Here is a 16,432-nt window from a genome sequence, read left to right as displayed (position 1 = left end):
CATACTGGCCTTTAGGTCACAGTTCCTTCGGATGTCCAGTGCTGCCCTGTCCCCTTTACCCTTAGACTGCAAGTTCTGCCAGGTCCCAACTGTGTCTACCTCGTGTACCTCCTTATTTCCCCCACTGCACCGGAGACTGGCATCTGGGAGGCCAACTGCTCTAAGTATATCTCAAGCGCCTTGACTTTACCTGCATTATCTTTAATTATTAGCATACATTACAGAATTTTGGAGTCAGTCAGACTTGGCTTTGAATCCTAACTGCCACTGTCCATCAGACCCTAAGCAAAAGACTTCACCTGTCAGAGCCCAGATTTCTCATCTATAGATCTACCCGATGATCTTGCTTGTAAAGGATTAGGGATACTGGATTAAACAGTGCCTAGCAAAATGTCTAGGGCATAGTAGATGCCCAATAAGTTGTATTTATTATAATGACTTCTCTGGTCTCAGCACCCTTGACTAGGTCATGTGTCATAGAAAGGCCTGGCATCAGCAAGGCTAGACCCCATGGCGTGAGTGTAGCCAACCAGTGTATTCTCAACCCTTGACTCCAGTCTGCTATGGAGCACTGTAAGAGACAAAACTGTCTGGCCCCGGGGAAGGATTGAAGCTGTTAGAATCCCATGAAAACTCAGTGGATCCCACTGAATTGCATGAATAACATTGTTAAATATCATTTCTTTTTCTTTCTTTTTTTTTTTTGTGTGCCCTGGCAAATTATCTATTTTTTTAAATTACTATAATCTCCCATTCTTAATAATGGAGGCAGGGCCTACTAGAATAAACTTTACATTTCTTATAAGACAAGGGCTTCATCCTTGCATAGATGAGTTTCATACCCTATCTCAGAATCCTGATGAAGCATTTTGATCAAGAGCCGGCTCTAGGGTAAACCAGTAAGAGGACAGTGTCTGCCTTTGGCAGTCACCCCACAATGCACAACAAGGACCACTTCCCCCCATAACCTGATGGTCCTCAAGATCTGTACCCCAGTAGCATGTAGCATTCCTGATCTTTCTGCCCTTCCTTCTGATCTGCTTGCCTCTGACTACTTGATGAAGTAGTCCTACCTAACATGTGAACTGGAACCACAGGGTCCATGTGTAGCCATTTAGAGCAACATATTTATACTTTAGAAATGGCCCATGGGGAATATTTCTTAAAGCAAAGAGGTTGATCAAAGAGTATAACATAGAAGAGGGAAGGAGACTGTGGTCTTTAGAAGGCTCTAACTCACCCTCTTTGGGAATTGCATCATTTGCCTAAGTGTGAAGATCTGACCTTGACCCTGGACCATTCATTGTGACCTACGGAGAATTAAGAAGAGGCAAAGGCTTGGTCATCTCACTCCAGCCAGCCATGTGGGGAAAATGCCCACACCAGTACTCTGTCTTCATAAAGCTGGGGATCTGGTTGAAATGGGGCAGTAGAGAGCACAGATCCTGACGCCAGGGGCCAGAGGTTAAAGTCAGGATCTGCCATGTCCTAGCTATGGCTTTAGTTACAGGAGACTCCATCTGAGCTTCAGTATCCTCATCTGTAATGTAGGAAGAATGCTAGGGCCGACTCTGTAGAATTCAAGAAGTTAATTAACATAAGGTAGGTGTTCAGAACAGCACACAGCCACCGCTGTTATTATTCAGTTTCCCAGTGATTCTCCAGGGACTTCTGAAACTACAGAGAGACTCCAGGACCGGAGAGGCCTGGGGAACGACACTGGATCTTCAGGCCACAGCCACTTCAGCTCCATCTGCTTCTCCTGCCTTTCCCCTTCCTCCCTCAAATCTCTTCCCCAACATTTTCCACTTTGGGAATTTTATGTTTTGGGAATGGGGATGAGCAGCCTTGCAGTTTTTATAATTCCATAGGCCAGAGAGCAGATTCTAAGGTCAAGGGTCATTATTTGAGATGACCAAAATGTTCCATTCATTGGGGTGACCTGAGAGCATCTGGAAGATTACTCACCAACCAGACTCCTCTCCTGTGCATGTAGGATGCTTTAAGTTTCCACCATTCACCTCACTTGTCTAGACTCGGGATATCCTCATAGGCCCTGGTGGGTGTGGGCAGTGCTCCCCTCACTGGATCCTGCATCAGAATCACCTGCGGCATCTGTTAAATTGCAGATGTCTGGGAGTCCCTTCCATGAAGAGTCCAATTTATATGTATGGGCTGGAATTTAATGAAATTTTTATGTGACTATCCAAAGCTGAAAAATCCTGTTCTGGTGGTAAGTGCTCAGATCTGGTCAGGTTTCCCATGTTTTTTGTTTTTGTTTTTCCCTAAGCTTATAGAGACAAATCCCATCCACAGCCCCCAGCCAGTTACCTTGTAATGTGATAAAGACTAAATCTCTTCCTCCCTCAAAGGAAAAATTTGCTTCAACATATGAATAGACACATAAGCAACCAGTTCAAGGGAATATGAGAAATAAGGTTGGGAAAAGAAAGGCATCTTCAGTATTAAGTAGAAGCAGGTGAACTTAGATCTGGGACACAGAGGAACAAGTATGATAAAAAGAGTATTCTAGGAAGTTGAAGCAGATAGTACTAATCATGGTGGACGAAGTGAGAGAAGCTGTATGTAGGATACCATCTTAAGGGATGCCACTGAGGTGATGGAGTGGCAGGAAACAGGGAAACAAACAACTTGGTTTCTAAGGTAGAGGCTGACTTGTCATTCTCCAAACCCATTTCCCCTCTCTCCTGGGAAACACAGCTAGATGGCACTTCCCAGACTCCCTTGCACATGAGATAGCCATGGGATTGAGTTCTGGACGTGGAAAGTGGGTGAAGTGATATGGCCACTTCCAGGCAGAGGCCATGCAAACCTCTTGGCTGGATCCTTTACCTTTAGTCTTCCCTCTGTGCTGGTTAAATGCAGAACCCAGCAGAAGATTTGGCGGCCTTGGGGAGTGACAGAACTACAGAATGGAAGGAGCCTAAGTGGAGAAGACCCCTCAACAAATGCTTCATGGAGCTACTATATGAACAAGTTGATGGGTGGTTATTATAGCAGCTGGCTTCTATGGCCTATATTGACTAATATCCTGCCTTGCATTGAAACAGTTAAATAAAGCAATCAATGAATAATAATGGAACAGACACAGGTTACCTTGATGCAACATAAGGAATATTAGCAGAGTCATTATTATAAACAGGAAGATAGATGCATGCTGAGCATTGTGGAAGACATAAAAAGAATATAAGGCCTTGCTTGTGTTGATAACACAGAGACAAGGGTAAGTCTGGAAACTTACAAAAGAGGTTCGTGTTCTTTATGTTATTTGACCTTCATGATAGTCTTGGCAGATAGATCGGTCCCTCTTATCCTCATGGAAAGAGGATAAGTGCTCTCCCCACATCCCACCTGACTCCCCTTTCCCTTGTAGCACAGGCCCTATCCAGAACCCTTCATCCACACAAGAAAGGTCTGAGGCATTTATAATGAGGGGCCACAATCATATGGCTTTTTTAGTTTCTGAGGCAAATCCCAAAGACACTGTGAGTCCTAGAGTTTATGCTATGACGGTACAAAGCCACAGGACCCAAACATGAAAATGAATCAAAGGCAGGGAGACCCTACCCCTTCACCTGCTGTGTTTGCTGTACCTTTGCTCACTGTCAGCTTTAGGAAATAGAGGTGTGCGTCCTGGGGAGAGAAGCCTTGGGCTGAATCAAGAAACTTCTATCTGTTGCCATGACAACCTCTCTTAAGAGAAAGTAACTGGGACAAGGTTTTCCCTTGCTCTTTATTCTAGGTAATGGGCTCTCAGCTGGACTCCATTCACTGCACTCCCCACCCCCTTCACCTCTCCTGCTGTTTCCACTCACATAGATGAATGATAAACAGAAGTTAAAAAAAAAAAAAAGAAAAAGAAAAAATTCACCTTAAGGTCCACCATGGTTGATACAGGGTGCAGGGTCACCCAGCAGCACCAAACTTCTCCATGCCACAGACTATGGGGGACCACAGCATGATGTGAAGACCTCCCACTTCAAAATTTGCCTTCTCAGATGCAGCAGGCAGGAATGCCATATTTAGACCAGCAAGCACTTTCCTCTTTCAAAATGTAATTGCTCCACAGGCAGGTAGGGACATAGGCAATCTTCTATATTATAAATAAAAGTCCAAATTGCTCAGCTGGCTGTCAGAAATGCCTCGTGATCCAATCTGCTGTGGTCTGAATGTATTTCCCCCAAATTCAGAGGTTGAAGCCTAATCTCTGAGCTGCTGGTATCAGGAGGACATTTATTGGAAACTAAAGCACAAGACCTTTTTCTTTACTCCTTCTCCATGTTCCATCCTCTGGGACCTATTTCTTCAACTGTAGCTCTAAACAGAAGTTCAAGTCCACATCTCCTGTCCTGACAATCCTCATTCCCAGTTCTGATGTTCCAGTACTCTAATGAATACCTGCACCTGATTGGAACTGCCCACGCTTCCAACATAGCAGTTCTAAAATAGATTATTTTCATGATCAAGAAATCTCTTTCTCACAGTCCTATTTTTATTATAAATTCATCAGATTTTATAATAAAGGAATCTTAGAGTGCAGTTAGTTTAGTTGAGCTACACTCAATCCATTTATCTTAGACAATGATGGTCAAGCCCACCAATGGTATCACCATTCCACGTGTGGAAACTAGACTCTCCAGAAGTGATTTTACCACAAAACCACGGAACCTTAAATTTTGGTGTCCTTCATAAATTGCACAGGCCTCTTCCAAGGTATGTACCTAATGTTGTATTGACTCTTCCAAAGCACATTCTGCCTCTCAAACCTATTTGGCGTCACAGTGAACTGCTGATAGGATCATTGCAGTATCCTCCTCAAGGACCTCTTCCTTGAGGCTCTCTGAATTCTAATGGTCATGGTGACCGTGGCCACTACAGCAGCAGCTGAGCTCACTCCCTTCGTTCTATCCAGCATGTATCCCAAAATGACAGATTGTGAATTGATCTCATCAGAGGGGGTCAGACGAAATGATGTCTACAGGTTTGCCTAAATCAGAAATTCCACAATTTTATGATTCCATTTCATAAGAGAGGAAACTTAAATTCCCCAAGCTAGCATGTGACAGAGCAGGATCTGGAACCCAGGTCTTCCCATTACATCATGCAACCCAGCATGTGAACCTTTTAAACATGGAACACATCATTCTGCTCCTCTCTTTAGCTCTTCCCTTTACTCCCCAGTGAGGGAGCAGAAGTCTCCTACCAGCCATTCAAGATGGCCCCCTGGTTTTTTTTTTGTTTGTTTGTTTTGTTTTGTTTTGTTTTGATTTGTGGCTTATTTCCAATGGCTCCCTTGAATATACCACTTCCTCTAGCCAAATTTGTCTGAACTTCTTTACCCCTATATCTTTGCCGGACCCAAGGTGGTTTTCTAGTCTTAGCCACCTCTATGGATACTGATCATTCTAAAGGCACAACTCAGGTCTGCATCTATTAGGCCTAAAGACCTGAGTTGGACCACACTGTCCCTTCATCTGTACCCCTCATTTTGTACCCTAACACTGGCACTAATATCCATTTGTAATTTTACTCTTCTACTCCACCCGCCATCAGGACAGCCGAGACCCCATCTTCCTTTGATCTGTGGCTCCCTGGGAGCCTGACACAGAGTGAATGCCTCATAAACATTTTTTTGCTAATTGGCCAATTGATTGTCTTCAATCCTCTAACTCCTAACTCCCTAATTTCTTTATCTTTTTAGTATCTCTTTTCTGCATAGCTTTTAAATTGTTTGTCACTCCTACATTATTTAAAAAAAAAAAGAAAAGAAAAACAATTTCAAGGGAAGAAGAGCAGATAGAGAGAGAGGGTCAAAAGCATTCCTTTCCTTCCTTTCCTGGTTTGTCTGAGGAGAGTCTGTAAGCCTGTTTGCCTGTTTGCCTCAACCTCCTCCATCCTGTGAAATACACGCTTCAAGTGGGGCCTGGAGCTCCTCTTGCCCCTTTGATGCCACACTGCCTAACGCAATCTTTTTTACCCAGGGTCTGACCACTGGTTTTCAGTCTTTGACAAATCTCAGAGTGACCTCCTATAGCTTTATAAGGATACAGTTGCCCTAGCCTGACCCCAACCTCTTAAATCTCAATCTCTTGGGGGGCAGGGCCTGGGCATGTAAAGATTTACTGTCTTTTTCATGCTTTGAAAACTGAGAATCATGTCTCCATTGTGTATTATCAGTGCTACAAAAAATATGATTCAAAGAATCTTCCTGTGCCAGTTGGGCACAGTGGTACATAACTATAATCCCAGTGACTCAGGAGGCTGAGGCAAGAGGATTGCAAGTTCAAGGCCAGCCTAGGCAATTTGGCCAGACCCTCAGCAATTTAATGAGACTCTGTCTCAAAAAAAAAAAAAAAATCTTCCCATGTCAGCAGAGCTAGAGGGTTTTTTCAGAGGTTGACAACTCCATTTCTTTTTAGTGGGAAAGATTCATTTCAGTTCTGACAGCAGACTGTTTCATTTACCCTTAGTGAATTTTACATTTCAGAACTCAGATACTCCCTAAAGGAAAATGTAAGTTTCCAAAGTAGATGGTCACTCAGGTGGCTGGCAAAGAAATATCTCCGATACCACACTGAGATTTCATCTCACTCCTATCAGAATGGCAATTATCAAGAATACAAGTAATAATAAAGGTTGGCGAGGATGTGGGGGAAAAGGCACACTCATACATTGCTGGTGGGATTGCAAATTGGTGCAATGATTCTGGTAAGCAGTATGTGGAGATTCCTCAGAAAACTTGGAAGGGAACCACCATTTGACCCAGTTATCCCACTCCTTGGTATATACCCAGAGGACTTAAAATCAGCATACTATACTGTTGTGGCCACATCAATGTTTATAGCAGCTCAGTTCATAGTAGCTAAGCTATGGAACCAATCTAGGTGTTCTTAAACAGATGAATGGATAGAGAAGATGTGGTTTATGCACAATAGAATATTACTCAGCCATAATGAAGAATGACATTTGCTGGTAAATCGATGGACCTAGAGACTATCATGCTAAATGAAATAAGCCAATGCCCCCAAACCAAAGGCTGAGTGTTCTCTGTGATATGTGGTTGCTAACACATCATGAAGGGTGAGGGGATAGAATTTCAGCAGATTAGACAATGGGGAATGAAGGGAAGGGCGTGGGGAGAAGAATAGGAAAGACAGTGGAATGATTCTGACAGAACTTTCCTCTGTTCACATATGAATACACCAGAGTGAATCTCTACATGTACAACCACACTAGCTGGGCCAGGTGGCACACACCTATAATTCCACCAGCTAGGGAGGTTAACGCAGAAGGATCTCGAGTTCAAAGCCAGCCTCAGCAATTTAGCGAGGTCCTAGACAACCCAAAGAGACTCTGTCTCTAAATAAAATCCAAAAAAGGGCTGGGGACATGGCTCAGTGGTTAAGCACCCCTGGGTTCAATTTCCAGTACCAAAAAGAAAAAAAAAAAAAAAAAGACTGGGAGCCTAATTAGAATAAGTTATACTCCATGTTTATATAAATAAGTCAAATTATATTCTACTGTCGTGTATAACTAAAAAGAAGAAAAGAAATTTCTCTGATAAATAGAGCAGACCCCTCAGGATGTCTGAATGGAGAGAGCCCTGCTACAGACCCAAGTCTTCAGGAAGCTCATGGGTAGTCTATTTTCTCTGAAAGCCCCTGTGCATATGTAAGCTGGGAAGTTGTTGGTGAGGCAGTGGGAAGACCTGCAAAGAAACCCCTAGACTCCAGAATCTTCTTTCTCACCGAAGTTATTGGCAGTTCTCAGGTGAGCCTGGGAAGTCTCCCCCAGTGCCCAGTGACAAAAAAAAAAAAAAAAAAAAAAAAAAAAGGAACTGATATCCCTAGAGGACACAGCTATGAGAAAGCTTCCTTAGATAAAGGAGTAAATGACGGGAGGAATCAAGTTCCAGAATCCAATGATGGGTCGGGATCTGCACTGGCACTGTGGTCACACCTGCATTGGCCCTGTGGTCACACCAACTGCATTAGTTCTGACAGTTGCCTCTGCTACCCTCCAGCTCAGTCTGAGGCAATCAGAGCCAGTGATGGCTAACCTGTGCCCTAGCTACCCTTGGTCTGCATTCTGATTTCAGCAGTGAGACAGGATCAGGTGGGCCTAAGCTCTGACTGCTTCTACACATCAAGGGAGGGAAATCCAAGGACTTTGCTTTCACTGATTAGGATACATGGGGCTATAGAAGAGCCCTTCATATACCCTAGATTCATATGCAGCTCATTCTATGCTCAAACTAGCCCCAAGAGATATGTACTACTGTTATTAGCATTGCACTGCTAGGAAACTGGCCCAGAGATGTCAGTCTGTAGCAGCTCACACAACTGATAAGCCACAGCTTAACACCCAATGTCACACTCTTATAATGCTAGCATAGGACCAACACTTGGTAAGTCAAAGGAAACCAAGAATGAATGAAGAGTTTTGACCTGATTATCTAAACTGACACTCTTTGCCCTGATTGGAGAGAGCCAAAGAATACCCAGAGAGACACACAGCTCAGCAGGGAGGCAGGAGCTGGCACCACTGCAGACATACAGCCACTCCCACACCCTGCCACAGCACCTGAGTGAGCATCTTTGACCTTGGACACTAGTACTCTGTGGATGTATTACTGGAAAGGAAGCACTCAGTGACATAGCAGGGCAGGTAGATTTGTGTGTTGGGTCATTAACTGCAAGTCAAAACCTGGAGATGGTGGGAAAGAAAAACACAGTTGCTTAGTGGGATGGAGGAAGCATTAAAAACTGTATGAGCTCATGCTTAGGTGAGCTTCCCAAGGTGACCAGGCAGACAGAACAGCTTGGGCATACAGAGGGAACATGACAAAATTTGATCCTGTCTGTTCTGGAAATCAGATGACCACATCACGGGGACCCATGTTTGACTTGCACCCCATACCACTGTCAGGGCTTTGGAGTCACTTGGTAAAGGAAAATACTAGTCATTTCCATCAGACAATCAGAAGGACTTGTTTTTATTTCCCCCACACTGAACAGATGATTATTTGACTAGACCGACCCCATGCACTGATTGTTCTAGAGTTCTGTGGATAGGGCTTACTGGTCCGTCAGCATTTGTTAACTGAGCACCAACTGGGTTGAGCTATCAACACTCCTGACCATGATGCCCTGAAGCCGTTAGAAGTTTTGAACATTAATCTGCACCAGCAAGGCCACCAACTTCAGTTGTGGCAGAAGCTGCCTGCCATCAGCCCCACCTCTCATGATGCCTTAGAGGCTCTCCACCAAGCTGCAGACTAGAGTCACCCAGGGGTGGAGGTGAAAATCTAATTCTGGGCCCCACCCACAGAAACGCCCATGTAATTGGCCAGGGGAACAGCCTGGCATCAAGAGTTTTAAAATCCCCTAAATAATATGAATAAGTAGTCAAGGTTGAGAGTCACTGGCTTTTGTTGAAATCCAGGTTCCTGGCCCCAGGAGAGGTTTGTAGGGAATCTGTTCACCATGGTCACATTGCTTCAGTGGCTTTCTGCGTCTGGGGTCTAGGGATTCGACTGAAAGTGGTGGAGGCAATACCTTGATCTAACATACTCAGCACATCCTGTGTTTGTCTTCCCAAATTGCTTTCTGTTTTGCTTTTACTTCCTTGCTCGTTTTATCTTGCAATAAACCACCCTTGTGCCATTATGCAGTCCCTAATCTGTTGCCTTCTCTTTCTGATCAAAGTCCAAGCTTCATATGATCTCATTGATTTCCCATCCCTGTGAGTAAGGAAAGAGCCAGGGCTTTGTTCCCCAAGGCAAATCAGGGATCTGCAGACCGAGAACAGTTCCACCTGCCACCTTACTTGCATCACGACTGCAGTCAAGGTGTTTATAGCAATATTCAACTTATGTACTTATATGTTATCTTAGAATCTCACAACAAATCCTTGGTGACTGTATTTTCCTAACCATAGTGATGATACATCCTGATTTACCCCCAAATAATCCTGGGTTATATGTGTTGTCCCAGACCAATTATTTCTTTTGCTTCCAAACTGTTTTGGTTTGGACAATGAGTTATCTGCTCACCTTATCTATAACCATCTCTTGTTTTAAGGAGTAGGGGGGGTTGCTGTAAAGGCTCATGAAAGTTAAATAATTTGTTTAGAGTTATTTAGCTAATTAGAGGCAGAGATAAAACTTGTACTCAGATCCTATGTCTCCAGATCTTTGCCCTACCCACAGAATCGGAGTGTATCTGATCTAACCTTCTTCAATATAAATCAAGAAACTAAAGAAGTAAGGAAACTATCTCTTTAAATCCCAGTTGGAATGTTCATTGGAATTTAGAGAGCATGGCAGTTTCCTTGACAGAATTTTGTAAACACATTAGGACAGATTAGCAAATTATAAATCATCATCTTCATGGATGACACTTAAAAGCTGAACTTGTCAAAATAAGGTGCAAGGACTGACATACTGGCGTTTGGAAAAGAACAGGAAGTTTAGATTCTGAACTGCTACGTTTAAGGACTGAATCTTAATGCTGTTTGCTGTCTATCTCTGGACATTTCACACACCCTCTCTGAGCTAGTGTGTTGTGTTGTATAAAATGGGACTGATCCTCATTCTTATTTCCGTGGACTGTTACATAGAGAGCAAACTGCAGCTCACCAAATGCTCTGACAACACCAAGCCTCACAAGCTCCCTGTGAGTCAGGTTTATGAGCTTGCTTCATTTTTTCACATCAGCAAATCAATCCTCATAGATGAGAATGTTGAGGATCAAATGAGATAAGATATATAAACTTGCTGCACAAGTCCTAAAATGCTGCTGTTTGCTGTTATTATTATCATTAATACTATTATCAGTATTAGTAACAGATAATGACTACCAACTGATAGGGGAGAGGATCACATGTCCCTGAAGCTCACTGCATGAGCTTTTTGATTCTAAATCAAGCTCATCTTGATTTAGAATGGTGGACCCAGCAGGTGGGCTGAGTTGGGGATCCTTTAAGAGAGTATTGAAAATGACCAACACCACACCTGTGGGTGGAGCCTGCTGTGCCTGGGAGACTTCATAGAAACCCACAGGCCCTGACCTGCAGAAAGCACTTTGGTTACCTGACACCATCTGCAAGAAAGGCTTTCTTTTAATGGGCATCTTACAGCTTCCAGAGACTTCAAACTTGGGAAAAGTCCGATTCTCAAATCAGGATATTGCTTCCCTAAAATAACACAGTCCAAGGCCTGGACAGCAACTTTAGTTCACAATATTTCCAGCTTCTACTTGACCCTGTAAGTGGTAACACTAAACAGAAGTCAGAAAAAAAGAAAGAAAGAAAAGAAAAAGGGTGGGGAGGACAGGATCAAAACAGCTTTTCTATCTAATTTTTTTTTTGTTCCCTCCAGCATTCTGGTCTTGGAGTGGCCATGAAGGATCTGCTTGACTCTTGTGGATTACTTTCCTTTGGGGCGGGGGGGGGGGGGGGGTGGAATGACAACACAAACATTTTAGAATTCTTTGAGTGGGCACTGGGATCTGAAAAGTGAGCTTTTCATATAAATCTCCAAAGCTGCCAACATGAAATTCCAAAGGTGCAGGTAGGATCGGTCTCCACAAGGAGCAGTAGGGCAAAGGGCTTCTTTGCCTCTAAAGAACCAATTTGTGTTTCAAATATCTCTCAGGAACTTGACACCTTGAAGCTACCTCCTCCCAGGGAATCTGAGTAAGTCCTAGAATAGCTTTCTTAAGGAGAGCAGCAAGACTCATCGCTTTGTGAAAGCTCTGCCTATTCATCCTCTGGGCTGCAAGCCTGAACTCTGGGGTTCAGGGTGCCCCCTTACCACTCCCATGGCTCAACACTGCCAGCCTGGGAGGGGATGTGACCTCTTTCATACCTGGCTCTGCCAGGTTGGAAATCCTGCCTAGAGGGGATCTAGAAATCAAAGGAGGGCATCCTGGGAAGAGACTAGGCTGAGGAAAGCAAGTGTCACTAAATGAGAGGTGTAATTTTGAAAAAGAAACATAAACAGTTTAAAACCCAGCAGGGGAAACTTTTGTAATAGACTGGGATATCAGAGACAGATCACTTCGCAAGCATGCAATAAATCACAACTGGTCATATGAATACATTTTTGGATTACAAAGGTAGCAGAGACCAAATGATTGTTATCAGGTTTACATCCACCTGAAACTTTCTGCAAACAAAATCCTATTTAACCGGCTTGCAAAGGAGAACCATTTGGGGGAAATAACCGCCCCATAATCCTCCCCCAGCACCAAGGACTCCTCTGCTCAGCTATCGGAATATTTCCGGAGAAACTTTGCATTCAGAAAGTTTATCCCCCACTGTGAAAGGTCTCTGCGCTCGCAACTTGGAGACTCCCCTCCCCCAAGTCCTGAGGACTCTTTCTGCTGGCCCTGGAGGCCACTCTCCTTCGGCCTCAGGTTTCCAGGCTTCTGCAGTGTCGGCACTGAGGGCTGATCAAATGTTTCTTTCTCATTGCATCGGGGCACGGGGAAACGCTGGCTGCCTCAGCCTCCTTCCTTCCTCCTACAGGTTGCAAATGAAGTACAGCAGCTTTGACCTGAACTGCTACTGTCCAAGGAGCAAGGCGGCTTAATTTAATTTTGCACTGCGCTCCTTTATCCCAGTCTGACCGCGAGGTTTCCCCTCACCAAACGCTTAGCGTTTCCCGAGTCCCCTATATAATACTGATTATGACAGTAATAATAACTTCAGGGAATGGGGTGTTCATTTTCTGCTCTCTAAGTCACAAACCAAGAAATCACCTTCATTTCCTTCGTTTTGATTTTGGTGGCTCTGAGTAAAGCGAGGAAGAGGATTTGAAGAAATGTTATTTTTGCTTTGCCAAAATGTCACCAACATTATATCAAATATTCTATCAATAATACTTCCTTCTCTCTCTCTTCCCTCCTCCTCTCTCTTGTAGAAGAAAGGGTTGTGGGTGGGTTCAGCCAGGTTCCTGCCATGTCCCTACACCTGCAGATGTCCTTCAAGACCAGTCAAAATCCCACTGGGGAGGACGGGACTGGCAGTGATGACCGCGGATCCTGCAGCAGGTTTGACAAACTGCGGGACACCTCTCCAAGAAGACAACCACCTGCCACGTTGCCCCTCACTCCATTCCGCCCTGGAGCCCCCCGAAGCGAGGCGCTGACCTGCAGATAGGTCATCCAGGGGACCTCAAGGGCCCCGGACTGCCTTCCCTAGGGAGGGTACAGAGTCCTAGCGCGATCCGCGCCCTGGCACGTGAGCCTGCGCCAGTAGGAGCCCGGCTGGAGGCGCTGCAGGTGCTGCGGGAGCACGGACGGAGACCTACCTTCACGAAGAGCTCGATCTCGGGGTCCCTGTCGTCCCCGTTAGCTGTGGCCGAGTCTGCCATGCCGTCGGCGCCTGGGGCCACCGTCCCGAGCCGGAGAGGCGCCACCTCTGCAGCTCCGGGGCCAAAGCTCCGCCGCTTCTGCTCCTGCCCAGCCGGGCCTCTTTTCAGAGCGGTGCTTAGAATTTTTTTTTTTTTTTAAACCATCTATTTCCCTAGCTGAGGCAGTCGGTGTCGAGAGATCTGTGTCCTAGGTGATCACATGAAAAGGGCTGAATCCAGCAGGGGGCAGAGAGCTGAGGGGAAAGGCAGGTTAAGGGGTGACAACAGGTCCTGGGAGCAACAAGTGCGGGGCTGCCGGGAGGTGTCACAGGATCAGCGACTGTCAGCTATCCCGCCGCTGCGGCCAACACGCCCAAAATAGCCAGAGGCTGGGGGGCGGGGTCAGTACGGGCGGGGACTGGGTGTGGGGGGGGACACCTTGGGAGCTCCGGCACCGCCCCACGACCCCGAGCGTTGAGAGCCACTGAAGGAGCTCCGCCACAGGAGGATGTCCCGGGGAGGATAAAGAAGGGAAGGAGAGGGAATGGGGGAGAAGAGGAAGAAAAAAAAAGGTTAGCAGAAGGGGAAAGGAAGGGAGGGGAGGGGAGTCTTATGTTTTTCATTTAGCATAGCTCCTTCAAGTTGCTCCACTACCTGAACTACCCACTTGGAAAGTTCTTCCTAGAAAGGCTTAGGGCAGGGAGGAGAAGTGGGGGAACGAAGAAGAGAAGAAAAGACCCCTAATACAGGTCATTTGCCATCCTCATCCTCGGGCTGAGCAGATACACTGCAGGGCAGGAGTGGCATGTAAGGCAGAGGGGTGAGCCAACCGGGTCAGGTGCTGCCGCAGGGGCGACCAGAGCCAGGGATCCATGTCTTTCCAAGTTCTGGATTATTTTTGTCCTTCCCCTTTACATTCCTCCCCCCACCCCCCACCCCCTTCCTTTCTCTTCTCTTCTTTTCCTCCCTGCCTTTTCTATCCTTATTCCATTTCTATTCTCTCTCTCTCTCTCTCTCTCTCTCTCTCTCTCTCTCTCTCTCTCTGTCTCTCTCTCTCTGTGTGTGTGTGAAGTACTACACACACTGGGAAAATGCACATATTATAGGTGTACATTTTAATGAATTTTTACAATCTGAACCCACCCATGTAACCAGCACCAGATGAAGAAATGTAAGATTAACTACACTCCAGAAATTCCTCTCTCCTCTCTATTTCTCATCAGCTGGGGTACTTTTGCCTGGAATCTTGGTGCTGGCTTCTTTTGTTCGTTGTTACATTGGTGAGATTTATCCATTGTGCTGTGTGTAGTTGTAGATCATTCATTTTTTACTGCTGCAAACTTATTCATCCATTCTTCTATTAATGAATATTTGCATAGTTTCCAGTTAATGAATACCATGGATACTTGTGCTGTGAGCATTCTACCTATCAAATATCCTTTCATTGGATCTGTGGATGCTTTTCTCTTGTAAATATACTTATAAGTGGGATTGCTGACTCATAGAGTGTGAAAATGTTCTTGATAAACACTTGGGTATGGTTTTCTAAAGTAATTGTACCAATATACATTCCTACCCTTTGTTTCTTTTAAAAATAGTTGCTAAGCCTTTGCACCCGGAGTCTGGTCAACTTCTTTTTATTTTCTTTGCCTTCTCTTCAGTTAATTTCATTTGCGTTCTGTCTTGCCTTACTTATAAATATATAGTGTTTCACAGTTTCTCTCTTTATGATAAAAACACTAATTGCTTAACAAGAAAAACAAGTAATAATATTTACTTTGTGTCAGAGAAATATGCTGAGCACTTTACATGTCTTTACTTATTTAATCTTTACAAAGAGTGTTATTTGCCTGATTTGACAAGAGGGGAAACTGAGGCATGGAGTATTTAAGTAACTTGCCCCTAGCCATTCAGCTGGGAAACGGCAAAGTCAGAATCCAAAGGCAGACAACCTCAGCTCTCAAATACTCTATCAACTGCTTCTCTCAAACATAGTACATATGTGTAGGTCACTTGAGGGAAACAAAACATAGGCCTGGTTTTTTTAAAAACTTTTTTTATTTTTTGGTACCAGGGATTGAACTCAGGGGCACTCGGCTACTAAGCCACATCCCCAGCCCTATTTTGTAGTTTATTTAGAGACAGGGTCTCACCGAGTTGCTTGCTTTGGCTGAGGCTTGCTTTGAACTTGACATCCTACTGCCTCAGCCTCTAGAGCCGCTGGGATTATAGGCATGCATCACCGAGCCTGGCTAGGCCTGATCTTAATGGAGATTAAAATCCATTTCAGAATAATATTCACACAAAAGGAAAACCAAGGCTGCCACATGATAGGGCAGATGGAGGGTGCTATGGATCTGAAATGTCCTCCAAAGGACAAATGTGTTAAAGGTTTCGTCCCTAGATCTTGACACTATTGGGAAGTGGGAGAACCTTTAAGAGGTGGAGTCTAGTGGGAGAAAGAAGTTAGATCACTGGAGGCTGCCCTCAGAGGGGATCATGGGGCCCTGCCTTTCTTCTCTCTCTTTTTGTGAGCCTCCTCTACCTGGAGCTCCCACCAGGATGAACTGTGCTGCCACAGGCCCAAAGGAACAGAGACCATGGGCTAAAACCTCCAAAACTATAAGCCAAAATAAATTTCTCCTCTTTTTCAGTTGATCTATCTTAGATATTTTGCATAATTATGGAGAGAGCTGGCTAACACAGAGAGGCTATATGGGTTGGCATGTAGATAGACTATTTATCATGGTTAGGATGATGGGGAGAAAAGACATCATGAAGCAAAAAGCATTTTGGCTGAAACTTCCTGAATGGTCAGACATCTGACAGAGTAGTGGACAAAGTGTCCAGACCACCATTTATGGCAGATGGTTTCCCTATGGAATCCATGTGCAAATTACTGAAGAAAGTGTCACCAAGCCCCACTTGCAACCCTTGGGTACACTACAGTTTAATCAAGGTGAGATTTAATTGCTCCCCTTCTCTTTGGTTTCAGGCTTACATCACCAAAGCCTTTAGATAAACAGTCACCTTCACAGCTGTTCATTCCAAGCC

General features: G+C 44.7%; 1 protein-coding gene across 2 annotated transcripts in view; it reads right to left on the bottom strand.

The window, feature by feature from the left end:
- Positions 1–16,432, bottom strand: part of Clic5 (chloride intracellular channel 5) — a 153,838-nt gene that overhangs the window by 86,632 nt on the left and 50,774 nt on the right. The window contains exon 1 of one of the 2 annotated variants that reach the window (XM_046426154.2): positions 13,337–13,744. The exons of the other annotated variant lie outside the window; for it this stretch is intronic. Coding sequence (XP_046282110.1) covers positions 13,337–13,399 — 63 coding nt within the window. The 5' untranslated portion in view covers positions 13,400–13,744. Of the gene's footprint in view, positions 1–13,336; positions 13,745–16,432 lie in introns of those variants that run through there. 2 annotated transcript variants of the gene reach the window in all.

This window comes from Marmota monax, unplaced genomic scaffold, assembly GCF_021218885.2.
Source record: "Marmota monax isolate L192 unplaced genomic scaffold, Marmota_monax_Labrador192_F-V1.1 WCK01_AAM20220418_F8-fsc00187, whole genome shotgun sequence".
Taxonomy (NCBI): Eukaryota; Metazoa; Chordata; class Mammalia; order Rodentia; family Sciuridae; genus Marmota; species Marmota monax.
This window is presented reverse-complemented; position numbering and strand designations above follow the sequence as displayed.